We start from the raw sequence: 19,166 nt of genomic DNA on the forward strand, positions 1-19,166 counted from the left end.
AATTCTAGATATAATAAGGGTTAAATTTTAAAAACAAAACTTTAAAATATCAGGAGAAAAGATAGGAAGGAAAACCTTGGGGGCATGAAGTAAGAGACAAAGAAAAATGACTACTTCAGGTAATTAAATTTCTACATAACAAAAGATACCATAAAAAACAAAAAAAAATGAGTGACATAAAATCTTTGCCACAAAGATAATAAAAAATAATACTAAAAAGAAGATGTGAATTCCTAGAAATATTTTCAAAATCAGAAAAATAGGCTCAAATATTAAGTGATAATTTTAAAAATAAATAGCAAAAATGACAAATTATGCTTACTATTCCTAGTAATCATGAAAAAATTTTAAAATATACCCCTTTTCAGTCATCACAATGCAAAATTTAAAAGACTGATAATATCTAGCACAGTCACAGTATAAAGTGGGTACTATTGTACTGTTTGTGGAAATTTAAATTGAGACATTTCTTAAGGCGATTTTGTGTCATCTTCCAAAAATTTAAATACCTTTAATCCAATAATTTCCTATAAAGATATTTATCATAGGGAAGTATTTGGGCATGTACCAAAGAGTTGTATAAAATTATATTTTTTGCAATACTGTTTTTAGGGCAAAAGAAAAACATTGGACACTTTTTTTCTCCTACCTTTACATAATTCTATAAACATCCTTCTACTCCCTAATAAGATCCTTTATACCACTTCTCTATCCTTCTTATATCAGAGAGTTTAAGGTTTCAAAGTTTTCCTATTGTATTCCACTATTCTCAAACACTTTATCTTTCATAGTATAACCATAAAGCTTTGTTAATCTTTTGAAAGTTAATTCTGTAAAATTACTATTGAATTCTTTTCTGCCATCAACAGAGATATAGCTGTAACATTAAGTACAAATTCTGTAAGTCAATACCTGGGTTGTTAATGTTTACATCATAATTACCAATTACTTCTCTAGGATTAAGGGTGGTACATAATTGGTTCTTGTAGTATGTTAGTTAATATCTAATTTGTCTTGGACCATACTACTGTAGCTGATTTGCTTGATAATAACAGGGTTGCATAATTGTCACTATTTCTCTGTATGTCAACACTCAGATTAGCTTTCTGACATTAACAATACTAGAGTATATTCCCTGAGAACTTAGTTGCTAAACTAACTACACTGCCTTCTTCTCTCCCAAATTAACCAAGGTGGTTGGATCATGGGGCTGTGGTAAAGGATTATAATTAGCCATGCCCAAAGTACATCACTTAAAAGCAACTAAAGAGATCTCTATACTAACCACAAAGTCTTTAGACTATAATCACCCACAAACCTCAGCATAAAACAAAACAAAACAAACAGAAACAATAGAAACATGATAAGAAAGGGGAACAAAATGCTTCCCAACTCCCCCAGAGCCAACTTAGGGTCACAGAGGAGCATAATAGCATAAGCCACACATCTGAATTACTCAAAAAAATAGCAGAGGACATTACAGAACTGCTCAAAGAGGTTCTCAGTAGGATTAGAGAAGATATAACTAAACAAAAAATGGAAATAATAACCAAAAAGATGGAGCTGTTTTCAGAAGACACTAACAAAAAGCTAGATGAGATAAACAAAATGACTCAAAACATGAATGACCAGTTTACCAAAGAACTAGAGTCCATAAAAAGGTTTCCATCAGAAATCCAGGAAATTAAAAATCATATTGAAAGTATGGGCAGCAGAACCAACCAATGTGAGGACAGAATTTCAGAACTAGAAGACAGTGATGCCCTCAAAGACCAGCTACTCAAAGACACCTTAAAAATAGCAACAGAATATGGGGGGGGGGGAGGATCAAACAACTTCTAGATGATGCCAAAAAAAAAAAAAGACTAAGAATAATTGGAATAAGAGAAACATCAGAAGACAACACAAACAGCATAAAAAACCTGTTCACAGAAATAATGACAGAAAACTTCCCAAGTATAGAGGAAGAAATAAACATACAGATAACTGAGGCATATAGAACCCCAAATAGCCATGACCAAAAACGAACCTCTCCACACCACATTATACTCAAGGTACCAGATGTCCATCACAGGAATAAAAATCTTAAAAGCTGTTAGAGAAGGACAACGAATCACACACAAAGGTAAAGGCATTAGAATTACAGCAGACTTCTCTACACAAATGTTAAAGGCCAGGAGCACTTGGAGAGAAGGGGTTCAAGTCCTAAAAGATAACAACTTCTAAGCCTGACTTATGTATTCTGCAAAACTTTCCTTTAAAATTGATGGAGAAATAAGATATTTCCAGGATAAGGAGCACCTCAAAAAATTAATGACCATCAAACCAGGATTACAAAAAATTCTCAAGGATATCCTAGAAAGAGGCAATGAAGCCAACAATGACAATAAGTCAAAAAGAATCACTACACCTAGAGAGACATGCAGCTAAGCAAAGGGGAAAAAATAAGGAAATCAGAAACAGGAAAACAATGCAATGACAGAAATAAGTTAATACTTCTCAGTAATAACTCTCAATGTGAATGGTCTCAATTTTCAAATCAAAAGAAACAAATTGGCAAGAAACAAAACTCAGGAGTATACAAGAAACACATTTAATTCAAAAAGAAACTCAAAGATTAAAAAAATCAAAGAATGGAAAACAGGGCCAGGGATTTAGCTCAGTGGCACCACGCCTGCCTTGCAAGCACAAGGTCCTGAGTTCGATCCCTGGTACAAAAAAAAAGATGGAAAACAATATTCCATGCAACAGGAACCCAGAAAAAATCAGGAATGGACATCCTAATTTCAGACAAAGTGGATTTCAAACCAAGACTGACCTGAGAGACAAAGAAGGTCACTACATATTGGTTAGGGGAACAATTCAACAGAAAGCATTAATAATTATAAACATATATGCACCAAATACCAGCACCCAACTTCATAATACAAATATTAATGGACATGAAAAATCAAACAAACACTAATACAATTGTAATGGGGGACCTCAATACCACACTGTCACAAGTGGACAGATCAAGTGACAAAAAATCAACAAAGAAATATGCATTGAACCAAACCTTCAAACAAATGAACTTAATAGATATCTGCACTGTACCATCCAACAACAGAATACACATTCTCCACAGCAGTACATGAGCCTATCTCCAAAATAGACCATGTACCACCCCATAAGGAAGCTTAAGTAAATGCAAAAAACCAGAATTATCTCACGCATATTATTGGATCATAGTGCAATGAAACTATAAATTGATGGCAAAAGACACCACAAAAACTATGCAAACACATGGAAATTAAATAATACCCTCTTGAATAATCACAGATAAAATTAGAGGAGAAATTAGACAGTTTCCACAATCAAACAATGATGCCAGTGCAACACAGTGGAAGATATAAAAGTTCTGAGTAATCCAATATCAGTCAGTGAAATTGAAGAAGTAATAAATAAACTACCAACTAAGAAAAGCTTGGGTCTCAATGGATTCACTGTCAAAGTCTACTAGAAATTTAGAGAAGATTTAATGCCAATACTCCTCAAGTTATTTAATGAAATCAAAAGGTAAGCAATACTCCCAAAATCATCCCTGGAAGCAAGCATAATTCTGACCCAAAGCCAAAAAAGACCCCACCAAAAAAGAGAACTGCAGCCTAATCACTTTAATGAACATAGATGCAAAAAATCCTCAATAAGATACTAGCAAGCAGAGTGCAGCAAATAATTAAAAGATCATACATCATGACCAAGTAGGATTCATTCCAGGAATAGTTCAACATACAAGAATCAATAAATGTAATATACCACACAAACAGAAGCAAGAACAAAAAAATCACTTGATCATCTCAATAGATGCAGAAAAATCATTTGACAAAATCTAACATCCATTCATGATAAAAACCCTGAAGAAAATAAGAATAGAAGGACTTTATCCCAATCTGATGAAAACTATCTCTGACAAATCAATGGCCAACATCATCCTAAAAAGAGAGAAGCTGAAAGCTTTCCCTCTAAAATCAGGAACAAGACAAGGACATCTGCTATCACATCCTCTGTTCAATATAGTTCTCAAAACATTATCTAGAGCAATAAGACAAGAGAAAGAAATAAAAGGGACATAGACAGGAAAGGAAGAAATTAAATTATTATCATTTGCAGATGACATGATCCTCTACATAGGAGACCCCAAAACTCCACCAAAAGACCCCTAGAACTAATAACCAAATTCAGTAATGCTGCAGGATACAAAGTTAACACTCAAAAATCAATCGCGTTGATTGTTGACTCACTGAGAGAAAAATCAGAGAAACAACAACACCTTTCACAATAGCATCAAGAAAAAGGAATTACTTAGAAATTAACCTAATCAAGGAAGTGAAAGACCTCTACAATGAACACTATAGTACTCTGAGAAAGGAGATTGAAGAAGATATCAGAAAATGGAAAGATATCCCATTCCTGGGTAGACAGAACCAATATAATAAAAAATGGCCATACTCCCCAAAATGTTATTAAACTTAATGCAATCTCAATCAAAATATCAATACTATTCTTTAAAGAATTAGACGGGCTGAGGATTTAACTCAGTGGCACTTTGCCTGGCTGGCAAGTGCAAGGTCCTGAGTTCAATTCCCGATACCAAAAAAAAAAGAATTACAGAAAGAGTCCTAAAATTCATATGGAACCAGAAGAAACTTAGAATCCAAAACAATTCTGAGCAACAAGGGGCATCATGATTCCAGACTTCAAGTCAAGTTATGCTACAGTGATAAAAACAGCATAGTATTGGCAAAAAAACAACAAAAATCAAACAACAACAGTAACAACAAAAAACAGACTTGTGGATCAATGGAACAGAATAGAAAACACAGAAACAATTCCAGGCACACTAAGCTACATTGTCTTTGACAAAGGGGCCAAATCCTTTCACTGGAAGAAAGATAGCCTCTTCAACAAATGGTGCTGGGAAAACTGGCTATCCACATGCTGAAGATTTAACCTAGATCCACATCTCTCATTATGCACTAAACTAAAATAAAAATGGATCAAAGATTTAAACATTAGAACAGAAACACTCTGCTAGAAGACAAAATAGGTAAGTCACTGGAAGACATAGGTGTAGGCAAAGACTTTCTAAATAAACCCAGTTGCATAAGAAATAATTCCAAGAATCAACAAATGAGATCACATCAAATTTAAAAGCTTCTGCACAGCAAAGGAAACCACAATAGAGTGAAGAGACAATCTGCAGAATGGGAAAAAATTTTGCCAGCTACTTCTCAGATAAAGGACTAATATCTAGAATAAATAAAGAACTCAAAAAGATTGGAACGCCCCACCAATTTAAAGACCTAATTTTTTTAATGGGCATCTGAAATAAACACTCCCCATATTACAAGTGGTCAATAAATACATTTTTAAAAGTTCAACATTGCTAACCATTTAAGAAATGCAAATTAAAACAACACTAAGATTTCATCTTACTTTAGAAAAATAGCTATCATCAAGAAATCAAGCAATAACAAATGAGGCTGTGGGGAGAAAGGAACCCTTCTTCATTGTTGGTGGGACTGTAAATTGATTCAACCAGTATGAAAATCAGTATGGAGAATCCTCAAAAAACTGAAACTAGAAATTCCATTTGACCCAGCTATTCCCCTCCTAGGTACCTTCTCCCAAGTATTAAAGACATATTACAGTGATACATGCATACCCATGTTTATAGCAGCATAATTCATAATAGCTAAATCATGGCAGCAGGCTATATATGTATCAACAGATCCATGGATGAAGAAAATGTAGTATTTACACACAATGGAGTACTGCCATGCCATAAAGATAACCTTGAGTCATTTGTAGGAAAATGGATGCACTTTGAGACCATCGTGTTAAGTGAAATAAATCAGACACACAAGCTTAAATATTGCATGATTGCTCTTATATGAGAAACTCAAATTATAAATAAACGGCAAAACAAAAGATAGATAATAGAAAGTAGGGAGATAGAACTTTGGTCAGTGGAAAGAGGATCAAGAGATGGAGGGAGTGGGGAAGAAGGGAAAGAGAAGAGGATGAAAAAAGGAATTAAGATGTGTTATGTACATGTGCCAACTCCATACAAGAAATGTAAATAGTATTGCATACATGTACTAATAAAAAATGAAATAAATAAAATTTAATAATAATACCTAGTTCCAAAATAAAATGACATTATGATTTTTTTCTCTTGCAGTGATCGGTATCAAACCCAGGTCATGGGTATCACACATGCCAACCAAATGCTCTATCACTGAGCCAGACCCATGATACTATTTTAAAGAGGCCCTGAACCCTGAAGAGGCATAGACTCTGAAAACTAGAAGGAACCTTGAGGAGAAATCATCAGGATGGATATTCTGGGTGCAGGAAGAGGGACCAGATGAAGATGAAGGAAGCCAGTCATGGGCCATTGCATTGGCTGAGGGAAATTGTATGGTTCAAAGGTGAAATAATTAGTGTCAGGGTGAACTAGTACTGAGCTTTTGCCTCTGACACTGAACTTGTTCCCCTCTAGGGCAGTCTTCTGTCTATACAATGTATTGGTCAAGATGGCCTTTAAGGACTGTCCTGCTCTGATATTCTAGAATTTTCTTTTGGTCTTTTCATCCTGGTCACTCCTTTATTACACTCTTTCCAGCTTTTGCACTTTTGTAAGATCTCAATGGGAGTTGTGCCAGAACCTGTATCTTGCCGCTTGGAAAGCAACTCTGCATGTCATTTATTCACTCACTTATTCATTTATTTTTAAATCTGTTCATTGAAAATTGCTTATGCATTCATTTATTTGATCATCCATCCATTCCTTCATTCCTTCTGTAAATATTCCTGGACTAGCACTGGTTGGGGATGGATGTGAGGATGGATCCCTGGCCCACAGCCACTTTCTCCAACTTCTCCACACCAATTAAAAGCTCTAAACAGACTCTGGATAATTGGGTCTTTGTGACATCATCCCTGAAGCACCTCAAAGTTTCTAAATTGGGCACATTTTCTCTCCTTCCTCTAAATTGCACTGGGATTACACAGTCCCTTAGTGCACAGGGAGCTTTGAAAGATACCACCTGTTTGGCCAGCATGCTCTCCTGGAGGCTGTCAGCCAGGATGCAGCTGGGAGCGGACCAGACCAGAGGCTCCATGACGCTGCCCACATAAACTATTGGAGACTTTTCTTCACCATTGAGCCCACCAGAATGTCCTAGTTCTACCAAATCTGACCCTCTTCATAAAACCCCCACTGAATTCTCAGCACTTGATCTGCCAAATTTTAGAAGCTCCACTTTATTCTATTGAGTTGCAAACACCTCATCGAACCAATGAAAGTCTAGGCATATTTTCATATTTTTAAATGCTTTTAAAATGTATTACTTTAATGGCATTAAACCATTCAATTTCGTGATGTAAACTGTTGCAAGAATTATTACAACTGCAGTTGTTGCAAAAGTCCCTGCTGGCGAAGCAATCGTGGTACCCAGCCAAAGTTATTTTTGGTGGTCCTGAAAGAGTCAGTTCTGAGGGGAAAGCAGGCCCGGTGTTGGCTGCTGATGGGAGGGCACCACTGTCAAGTTGTTCTGTAATGAGATTTAGTTTCGCTGGTACTAGCAAAAATCTTCCTACCAAAGTAGCAGTGTAGGGACATCTAACTGTAGACAATTATTTTGTTCTTGATACTAAGGAACCAAATGGAGTGCTTTTAGTTCTCTTGTGCCAGAATTGTCTATACACAGCACCTGTGTGCCCCCTTTCAACTGACATACCACCATTGGGCTGGAGTCTCTTAGGAAAGGAACTGAGGCCTCTGCTTCTTGGGATGATAGAAACTTGCAACAGGATTCCTGAGCAAGAGGATTTGGGAAAGCTGCTTCCTCCAAATTACTTCCTGCAGTGATACCTGCTTCCTTTATTTCAACTGGGATCACCCCGCATCCTGGCGCCCAGTGGAAAGCTGGACTGGAGTTAAGCTCTGGGTCCTCCCCAACAAGATGCTCTGTATAGAGGCAGCTAGGGCATCTTTGATTTGTGTGCTCCCAGCTCCATCCAAAGGAGGTCACTGGTCTCAAACACTCTGAACATCTTCTAGCAAGCCAAAGACATGTATGTAGAAGAACCTGAAGGTAAGTGACAAATGGGGATGTGGAGGAAGAGAAAGGAGTCTAGAGCCCTGAAGAACTACCAGGGCATTGGCTTCCCCTTTAACTCACTGTGCTTCACTGAGTAAGCCCCTTCCCCCTCTCCAGGCCTCAGATTCCCCATGTATAACATGGGAGTGGTCCAGCTGAGCTGTATGACCCTGCCCAGCTCTGCCAGGGTGACAGTTAGGCTAGGAGTGGCCCATGTTTGACAACAAGCTCTCCATTCAGCTTACCTTAGCCCCAGAAAGTCACAATTAGACAAGAGGAAGTTGACTTTACACAGGGTGGGACCTCAACTTGGCTTTCAGAACCTGAGAGAAGTGGGGAAAGGAGATGACATCCTTGTAGGCTGGCACAGATGGGCAATGGTCCAGAAGTAAGAGGCGTGCGTCATCCCAGAGGCACAAACAGGGTCACGGAGTCCAAAGGAGAGAGGCTCTGGCTGGCTTGGTGGAGACAAAGAAAGGCTCCCCCAGGGGAGGTGCCATTTGAACTGATTTGTACATAGAGTTTGGCCCAGAGACAGAGGAAGGCAGAAAAAACATTGCAGGCTCAGCAGACAAAGGCCCTGCTTCCCTTCTCCTCTTCCCCTCATCCCCTTCCCTTAGCTGAAGGAGAGAGGACAGAGCTGGAAACACATCCTTGGCAAGCAGGCTGGGAAGCTGACAAGACTCTAAACTGGTTTGGTGACCTTGTCCCTGCTCCAGGGCTCTTTTGCCTTCATGGTTCATCCTAGGTAGAGTTTGCTCCCCACCCTCAGGGCTGCTCCTTCCCTGGTGATTCTTCTGAAGCTCCTGTCTGACTGTCATTTCCATGCACCACCTCCCAGGAATTAAATCATCCTGTGAAGCACCCTGGCCACAGGACCAAGGGTCTGCCCTGTTCTGTGCATGTGGAGGGAGGGGACACTAAGCACATACACTCATGTGAATGATCACACATGAACGTATGTGTGGCATATTCACACCCAAGCACATATTTACACACCCACATGTCAAACAGGTGTTTGTACATTCACATATAGGTGGGTGCCTGTGTGTGTATGTAATATTCCAATGAGTTGACAATTGCTACAGATGCAGACATTTCCTGCTGACTGCCAGGGAAAAATTGTAGAATGTGGAACCATGCAAAGAGGGTGTAGCCTAACCCAGTCACTGGGGCTGCAAGGAAAACACCGTGCCATCTCTGTGTCTCACTCCTACCCCCAGCCTGGCACAGTACCTGTCTGTTGGCACTCTGTTAGATGGGGGTATCTCTTCCCCCAGGAAACCAGCCTCAGAGTTTCCCTACTAAGTCTTGGAGGGAGCTCACAGCTCACACTCCCCCTGATCCCATAGAGGCTCTGGACAGCCAAGTTGAGGTCTTCTATCTGAGCCCCAAGTCTAGATCCTGCTGCAGAAGCAGCCCTTGATTCTCTAAGGTAAGGCTCAGTGTGTAGGGCTAAGCATTGGACCCTGTGTTTGTACTGTGTGAGAAGAAAGAGTATCTACAGAGACCTCCGGCCTGGACACTTAGAGGTGGTAGAGGACCACTGTGACCCTTGAAGTGGGCTGTCAATAAAAAGAAAGGAAGAAAAGTAGCTGGGCATGTTGGCACACACCTGTAATCCCAGCAGTCTGGGAGGCTGAAGCAAGCAGATTGCAAGTTCAAGCCCAACCTGGGCAACTTAGCCACTTAGCAAGACCCTGTCTGAAAATTAAAAAGTAAAAAAAGAGGCTAGGGATATAGCTCAGTGCAAATTCCAGGGTGGGGGGGGGGAAAGGAGGAGAGGGGACAGGAGAGGAGAGAAGAAAAGAAAAGCCATGTTATTAATGAATTTCCTGTCACCAGGGATGTGGAAACAAAAGCAGAATGAGACCAGGTATGGAAGGGTAGAGAGGATTTCTGCCTGGAAAGAATTTGGATTAAGTGGCCTAGGAGCACACTTGTCCTCATTTGCTCCCCCAAGGCATAGCACAATGCCTGGCATGTAGTAGGTCTTCAATTCTTTCTTGATTTGGGGATAAATAAAGGAGGGAGGAATAAGAGAAGGAAACAGGATCATGCAAATGAGCACTGAAAGGAACTAGTGCTCAACCGGGCCCAGGCTGTGGCATTGGGTGCAACTCGATCAATGGCACCTTGCCACGCACTCAGAAAAACTAAGGAGAGGTTGAATTCTGCTCCTTAGCGGGTGAGAGGATTGTGGGGAGGACTTGGGAGAAGGACATCCATCTAGAGCAACAGGAGCAGGCAGAGAGGGGCTTGATGAAATCAAACATCCATCCTTAGCATGTGCCAGGAAGACCAAATTCAAGGCTCACTTTCCCCAGACCCACTATATGACCTCAGTTTCCCAACCTGCAAACCATGGAGCATCCAACAAGTAGACCTTTAAGGGCATTTTTTATGCTAACACCCTTGTAGTTCATGAAGTCAGAGCAACCTTGCCTTTGCCCCAAAGAAACTAGAACCTAAGGCTGGGTCAAAAGATCCATCAACTTTAAATGGAAAGTCCACAGCAAAGGCAGGACCTGAAGGTCCAACCTCCATAAGTAGTTGATGAATCAGGCCCTGTGGGGACAGGAGGACACACTCATTGACAGGCTTAGAGGATCACAGCAATGAACGGTTTAAGCAATGACTCGGGCTGCCTCAAAGCCAGGGTGATCCTGAGACTGTCTATCCCAGGGGTTCTCAAAGCATAGTACCTTGGCCAGCAACAGCATCACTCAGACCTACTGAGTCAGAAGCTTTGGGAGTGGAAGCAGCAATCTGTGTTTTAACACTTTCCAGGTGATTCTGGTACATGTGCAAGTTTGAGGATTTCTGATCCAAACCATTGACCCCCAAACTATGTCCACATATCACTTACCTGCAGTAGGTTAAGTGGTATTCTGTGAAAGGGAGATCCAGAGCCATATAAATATGGGGAGCACATGTTCTCCAGTGCTTTTTAAAAAATCACAAATCACATTAGCATAAAGTTCTGCAGTAAAGAGGACTGTTAATTATTAATCTAGCATTGCTGCAAAGTGACTTTTCAGATTGCCTATTCACACTTCCATTAACATTCTCTTAGGGAAATGCTGATCAAAATCAACTCTCATTTTTCATATGGATAAACTGAGTCCTAGAGAGGGTAATGGGAATGCCCCAAAGTCACAAAGGGAGAGTGTATGTCTGAGCTGGCAAAGACCCTAGCAACCTCTCAAGTCTCAGAAGAGGCTCAGTGAGCTGCCACCACCGTGCACCCTCTCTTCTTCCCTCCAAGCTCTCCATCCTTGCAGAGCTTGCAGCATGGAGCCTGTCAACGGGACAGTGGTCTCTGAGTTCTTCCTGAAGGGATTCTCAGGCTACCCAGCTCTGGAGCACCTGCTGTTCCCTCTATGCTCAGCCATGTACCTGATTACCCTGCTGGGGAACACAGCCATTGTGGCAGTGAGCGTTCTAGATGCCCGCCTGCACACACCCATGTACTTCTTCCTGGGCAACCTCTCCATCTTGGACATCTGCTACACATCCACTTTTGTGCCCCTGATGCTGATCCACCTCTTGTCATCACAGAAGACCATCTCCTTTATTGGCTGTGCCATCCAGATGTGTCTTAGCCTGTCCACGGGCTCCACAGAGTGCCTGCTGCTTGCCATCATGGCCTATGACCACTATCTAGCCATTTGCCAACCACTCAGATACCCCATGCTCATGAGCCACCGGCTCTGCTTGCTGCTGGTGGGAACCGCATGGGTGTTCTGCTTCATCAAGTCAGTGACTGAGACAGTCATAGCCATGAAGCTGCCCTTCTGTGGCCACCGCATGGTCAGTCACTTCACCTGTGAGATCCTAGCATTGCTGAAACTGTCCTGCGGTGACACATCAGTCAGCGAGGCCTTCCTGCTGCTGGGTGCCATCCTGCTGCTGCCTGTGCCCCTGACCCTCATCTGCCTATCCTACTCACTCATTCTGGCCAACATCTTGAGGGTGCCCTCAGCCACAGGGCGCCGAAAAGCCTTCTCCACCTGTTCAGCACACCTGGCTGTGGTGCTGCTTTTCTATAGCACCGTCATCTTCATGTACATGAAACCCAAGAGCAAGGAGCCCCACATCTCTGATGAAGTCTTCACAGTCCTCTATGCTGTGGTCACACCCATGCTGAACCCTGTCATTTACAGCCTGAGGAACAAGGAGGTGAAGGAGGCTGCCAAGAAGATATGTGGCAGCAAACAAGCCTGCAGGTGAGGGAGGGCAGGGTTCAGCAAAGTGAGGCCATCATTGCCACTGTCAATGTGGGACAGGGCATAGGGCTACAGGTATCCCAGAAAGGCAATACCAAGTTCCACTAATTCTCCCACTGAATATCTCACCAATTGCCCTCTGCTCTTTGTCCTGCTGTGGCCTCAGGTCCAAACACAGCCTCCCTCCCTGGGCCTCCACAGCAGCCTCCTGGATGCTCTCAAGACTTTAGTCTCGTTTCTCCTTCCAATTTATGTTCCAGGTAGCATTCAGAGGGATCATTGTGAAAAGTGCATGAGATCGCATCACTCTTCCCACTGAAACTCATAAACAGCTGCCCACTGTCCCAAGACAAAGTGGCACTTTTCTGCAGGGACACTTGAGCCCCTTACAGCTGGCCCTGCCTGACCAGCTCCCCATTCTTCTGCCCCACAGCCTCACCCTTCTCTGCACTACCCACCTCTGAACTCTTCTTGAATTGTCCACACAAAGCAGCTCCTCCCAACACACATTCCATAGGCTAAAGAACCACCTAACCCCTCAGGCTCAGCTCCGTGCCACCTGCACCAGGGAGCCACCCCACTTTGCTCCTCTCACTGTGCCTCTCCTGTGATTTTAGATTCCAGTGCTATTCTAAAAGCACAGAGCATCTCATCCCACTTCTGTCCTGGCATCCAGAACTACTCAATCTCCGGTCCTGCACAAGTTTCAGAAATATATGAGCATGACAATTTAAGGATGGTAATGGCAGAGCCTGGGGTCATCCTCAAATGTGAGCAGAACTGGGATGGAGCCCACAGATGACAAGCAAAGCCTCTCCTCTTTTGGAGGTCACAGTAGAGGCAGCAGTGAGGCCCAGAGTTCAAGACCCTCAGACCTGTCTGGCCCTGGGATAGCAACCACCCAGAGCAGCCCAGAGCCTACAGGTCCCCATTCCCCTCTTAGTAGCAGGAAAACTACAAATTCCAGTGCTGCCTGCCCAGCCCTCACCTGGCTTTGGGCGCTTCTCTGCCACCCCTCACCCCATCTCTGGGATGCTTCAATAGCTGTCGCTGCTTGGTGCTCAGCCTCTTTGAGCTTCCCTTTCTAAGAACTCAGTGAGCACCTAGCAGAAACAGACCTGGAGTCCCAAAGTGCTTCACTCCCTTTCCTGCTCTGGCCTCAGTGGCCTCAGTACTGTGGGAGAGCTGGGCTTGTTTGGCCTCCAAGCAGGAGTCCAGCCCTCCTGTCCACTGACTGCAGATCTACACAGCTCAGCATGAGCTCCCAGTTTCCCTCCCAGGCCTTCTGTCTACTCCCTGTGTGAGTCAGAACATACAGGAGAAGGCATCATCATTCTCAGTGGCTCACAGTCACTTCTGACCATGCCCAAGTGAAGAATGGCCAAGGCTGGCCAAGGCTCAGTCATCCTGCTGGGCCCTGGGTGCCTGTGACAGGAGCGTGGACTTTATCCTGCGGCACTGGGGGCCACAGTCAGGTTTACTCTCAGAAGAGTTACTGGCTGGATACCATCTTTCTCTACACATTTTTTCACTATCACAAACTATCACTATCACTATCACTGGAGAATTTTTTCACTATCATATTTATTGTTAGGTAAGGTACAGTATTATATGCTGCTGGGGAAGATGGAGATAAATGACTATGATCTTCCTGCAAAGCAAGTAGGAAATATGAATTAAGAGCCTTAAAAATGTCCAGATTGTTTTGATCCCACACTGCTATTTATAGGACTATATTCTAAGAAATACAAAGATTTATATATAAAGATATTAGTCACAGTTAGTTTCTATAGTAAGAAAAACTTATAATAATATTTATGTCCAACCATAGAAGAATTTTTTAAGTAAATCCTGGTAAAGTCCAATAACTGAATGTGATGCAGCCACTAAAATGTTTTAAGACTTTGGTGACAGAAAATGTTCATAATAAAATTAATAGAAAAATATGAACACATAATGTTGTACTCAGTATCTTCTTAATTTTATTTTAAGACATTTTTCATATGTATATGTAGGAAATTCTGGAAAACTATAACAAAATATTGACTAACAGTTGTATTCTCTGGGTGATGGGATTGTAGATAAATACTCTTCTCTTATTTTCAACATTGTCCAATATTTCTAAAATGAACATGACTTTAAACTTTTTAAAAATGTTATTCATTTTAAGAAATAGGAGTTACCTGTTAAACCATAATACAGTGCTAAGTCTATCAACTGTAAAATAATCCTAAATTCAAAGGTATTATATTAAAACTATGTCTTAAAATTGATGAAATATGGTAGTAAAAAAATCTTAATGCAGGTTTCCATAATATTTAATTCAGTGAATTTGGATTAATAAAAAGAGTGCAGTTAGGAAATCACTAAAAAAGAAAGGAAAGAAATAGGAGAGCACCTTGCCCTAGAGGAGATGTCAAAGGAGAAGGCACAGCTTGGGGCAGGAGATAAGGGGGCTGTTTCAGCCCTCAGGCACTTGTGACCTGAAGCAGGTGGGCAGTGAAGGTGAAGCAGAGAAGGTAGAGATGAGAAATATTCAGGAGATATTGACAGTACATATAAATAATATTTGGGAGATGAAAATATAATATGTGGGAAAATATATGGCGGGGAGCACAGCAGATGGGGGCAGGGTGGAGACAATGAATTTGTCTCTGACCTGTTGAGTTCAGGTTTCCATAGGAAAGTAAAAGGGCACCATTGTATGAGAAGATAGAAAATAAGTATCGCTTCTCAGCCTTTTGGCTAAGATCAAGTGTAGAAAATAAGTACTAATAATCTTCTGATTTTTACTTTGACCTGTGTTCCTGATAAAATTCCAGAAGATAAATCACAGTGTATGATGATAATTTGTAATGTCTGCTCTTTACTGAAGACAGTTCTTTAGGGTCTAAACTGTGTCAAGTGATTATTCTGTATTGTGAAAGGACAGGAAGGAAAAAAGGACTAAAGAAGCCTAAAAATTCATGTGCTTGAACAAATCTGACTTGAAAGGTTTCTCTCATATACTAAGGGTCTCACATCTTAAAAGCAATTAAATTTCTTTAAACTTGGATTAATCCAAGTCCTGCTAGCAAGGAGATAACACATTTCACAGGCCAAATACCCAGGCCTACTGAAGGACAGAGACCTGTGGCATCTAACATGCAGGGTTACAACAGGCCCAGTCTTCATTTTTCCTGTCCAGCATCTCTCCTATTCCCCCCTCACTCCAGCAGCGACCTGTGGGGCAGGACAAGGAACTTGGAGTCTCTGAAGCCCATGTTCCTCAGCTGCCAAGCCTCCTACTTTATGTAGTTGCAGAGTTTGAACTTTAAATTGGACAGGGACTGTGAGGTCCCCAAGAGCAGGGAACAAGCAGGTTGTGTGGCAGGGGACCATGAGGCTGGTCCTTGGGGCCCCTCAACCTGGCCCATCCTAGCACAGTGCTGGTAATGAATTCAGCACATCCCCTTGGCTCCCCCAAGCCTCAGGTCAACTCACCTGGCTCCAGCTCCTGGAATAATCTTCAGTGACTGGGACAGTATGAGGAGGTAAGGTGCATTCATCTGGCATGTTATTTTTACAAAATCTTTCTAAAACATTTAGAAGTCACAATAATGGAAAGAGTTCATAATAATAATGATAATAACATCATCCACCACTCACTGACTACTTACTACGTGCCAGGCTCTGTGCTAAGAGCTCTACTTCATCTCACTAGATCCTCAAAAGAAACCCGTATCCAAGGAAATACTACTCTCTCCCATTGCAAGTAAGGAGGCTGAGAAAATGTAAGTAAATGGCAGTCTGACTCTAAAGCCCATCCTCAACTCCTTGCCACACAGAGAGGAAGCAGTGACATGGGAATCCCTGATCAAAGCATTTCAGGGAAGCTATACCTGAAGCTCTCTGCTTGTTATTCCCCTTCCTTTCTTTCAAGATAATTTCTGAAGCCTAAAGTATTAAGTAGTGAAAGTTAAACTTCCTGCCAATAAGATTGATGTGATATTTACCTTGCAAACTAACACTGGTCTGTCAGATCTCAGGGATGGAAGTTTCTAGAAAGATGTGAAGAAATGTTTTGGAAATTATAGAGTACAAGTGATCACTGAATTGAGTGGTTCTATTTCCAAGAAAGAGACTCTAGACCAAAGACACACAGCAGAACAGGAGCAAAGAATCAAACCCAGGTCCTCTTCCTCCCCATTCAGGATTAATTCCATATATCATCCTGCCTTTCAGTGATGTGAAGCTAGACAGTTACTCTCTGAAACACTCAATTTCCTAACACTCTATGGATTTGGTTTTCTGGAACATGCCAAAGTATATGACATGGCGGACAGATGGTAGAATAGCTCTGAGTGTGTTGTGAAACATTATGGTATCCAAATGTAGAAAGTCTGCTTAACAGTATTTCTGGTTCTCTTCCTTCTGGGCATATGTTAGGACTACAAGGAGCTAGTGGCTTGTGGGCAGATATGAAGTATGTCACTTCTGGGACTAAGCATTTAACTTCTTGTAGGAGATTCTCCAGTTTGTCTTTTCCATCCATAGGTGGAGCCTTTATCAGCCAAGTTCTCTGAGTAGAGCCCCTGAAGCCCACCATGTAATGCAGCATGAAAAGGAAAGAAACTTTTGTCATGTTAAATTACTAAAATTATGAGGTTGTGTGTTACTGCAGTATAACCCAGCCCATTCCAGCACTCCCTAATGTCCCATTTTATGCCTACATTGCAAAGTCAAAGTTCCTGGTGCCTGGAAACATGGTGTTTACTAGACATGGACTTCTTTGGGCTAGTTTTACTTTCCATGAATATGCTATGATCAGACCCTTAAATTGCAAGAAAGCCCACATGCTTCTGATGCAGCCCTCCAGCAAAAGCAGCTGTTCCTGTAGGTAGGAAACTGGCCCCTAAAGCTCTCTCGGGAATTACAAAGGCTGCATCACCATGTTGGAGTGTGTGCTGGAGGGGGAAGGGGGTGTTGATCTCAAAGTGAGACATTGGGACATTTACAGAACAGCAGCACTGAACCTGAATTAACGATCAGTTCAATTTGAATCCTAATCACTGGCACTCCTGGGTGCAGGGCACTGGAGGGTGACAGTGATGAATGGGACATAGCTTTTTCACTTCAATAGCACAGATTTGCTTCACAGACTAGTCAGAGAGAAACAACAAAGTAACCATAATGCCAGGCAGAATTAAATTAATCTGCGCTAACAGCTGAGTGGCCATCTGTCGCGTGGGTGGCCACTTCTACTGAGACATCTGAGAAGGCAGCACAGAAAAGATGGGTATGAGATGAACCTCAAGTGATGAGTGGACACGAAAGGCCAGTCCAGCCTGAAGAGGGCTCATGGGAAGTCGGACAAGACTGGAGTGTGCAGGCTTTGTCCAAATCATGGAAGTGGTCTGGTGAGGCTAGAGCAGTTGTACATGAGAGGAGCAGTTGGAGTAACAAAAGACAGCAGACCAGAGCCTGCTCATAAGGGCCTCAAAAGCCTCCGACTTTCCCACTTGGGGCTTTTTTCTGAGAGGCAAGGGTGAGAAAGAGAAATACAGAGTCAGGTAGGTTCCCACCCTTTACCTGCTTGGAAACAGGTGTCAGAATTTAAAATGAATATAAGTCTCTTTGTAACCACATGCCCAGCAAAGGCAAAGCCTTTGAAGGGCATTGTCAAAATCTTCTTTTCAGATTTCAGGTCTGACTAACTTTACATCTCAGATTCTAAAAGAATCCCGGAGGTCTAAAGCCCAAAGACAAGAAGGAATATGTCCAAGGTCACTGAGACCAAATGAGTGAATGACTACAAATTCCAAGATGGCCAAAGTCATGCATCTCTGCTGTACTGTCCACACCTAGCACAGGCCCTGGTGCGTGCTTAGTAACTATCTGCTGAGTAAGTAGATCTGAGGGCAGCTCTTCACACTTGGGCAGTTCTTCATCTTTTTGGCAACTTTAACAAGAGAACCCTGGGCCAGGGATTTAGCTCAGTGGTTCCACCGCCTGCCTTGCAAGCGCAAGGTCCTGAGTTCAATCCCTGATACCAAAAAAAAAGGGCTAGGGATTTAGCTCAGTGGTTTTGCCACCTGCTGAGCAAGCACAAGGACCCAAGTTCGATCCCTGGTACCAAAAAAAAAAAAAACCAAGAGAACCCTGCCTTTAAAATGTTCACATGGATACGGGTTAAGGTGATTTACTGACCCAGATTAAGCAACTGCCTTGGTATGTTCCAGAACTGTTTCTTAATAGTCACCTTAATTCAGCATAGAGAATGAAAAGCACCCCGGGCTCAGGGGAGAGAGTGTCATGAAAGACACAGGAATCTTGTCTGGAAGGTGGTAGACCCAGCAGGTGCCTGTGGCAGATGTGGCCTTCCATCCAGAGCCTCAATGACAACATGCTCTTATATCACTCTGGGTAGTTCACAGGCACCTTCATGTGTATTTCTCCTCTGTGCTGCACAGTAGCCCAATTTTTTTTTTTTGGTACCAGGGATCGAACTCAGGTCCTTGTGCTTGAGCAGCAGGCAGCGAAACCACTGAGCTAAATCCCCGGCCCCTGTAGCCCAATTTTTAAGGGGAAAACTGAATTTCCAAGAGGCTAAATGACCTGGTCAGTATCACATATATTGCTTTATGTTGATGGTGAAAGAAAGGAGATGGAGTTCTACTCTCAAAGTACAGTAGAGAAGACAGGTGCACCACACACTACACAGTTACTTGGAGGGACAGCCAAGGACCATGAGAGCACTAGAAAGGAGAGGTAATTCTATAAGGGGCACAAAGGGAAAAAAGAAGGG

The 19,166-nt window shown here is 42.1% G+C and overlaps 1 protein-coding gene and 1 pseudogene across 1 annotated transcript; one reads left to right on the forward strand and one right to left on the reverse strand.

Annotated features, from left to right (window-relative positions):
• Window positions 1–5,932: 5,932 nt before the first annotated feature.
• Window positions 5,933–11,085, reverse strand: LOC147825837 (tesmin pseudogene; annotated as a pseudogene).
• Window positions 11,086–11,444: 359 nt separating this feature from the next.
• LOC101712037 (olfactory receptor 13J1) lies at window positions 11,445–12,383 on the forward strand. The gene has a single exon (XM_004870119.2). It carries the CDS (start codon window positions 11,445–11,447, stop codon window positions 12,381–12,383), a length of 939 nt encoding a protein of 312 aa, XP_004870176.2.
• The last annotated feature ends 6,783 nt before the right edge of the window (window positions 12,384–19,166 follow it).

The sequence above is a fragment of the Heterocephalus glaber genome, unplaced genomic scaffold (genome assembly GCF_053883595.1).
Source record: "Heterocephalus glaber isolate CG9 unplaced genomic scaffold, H.glaber_assembly_v1.0 deba00001481, whole genome shotgun sequence".
In the NCBI taxonomy this organism is placed as follows: Eukaryota; Metazoa; Chordata; class Mammalia; order Rodentia; family Bathyergidae; genus Heterocephalus; species Heterocephalus glaber.

Excerpts from the sequence above, each read along its gene's own strand:
- LOC101712037 (XM_004870119.2), top strand. The coding sequence starts at position 11,445 with ATGGAGCCTGTCAACGGGACAGTGGTCTCTGAGTTCTTCCTGAAGGGA.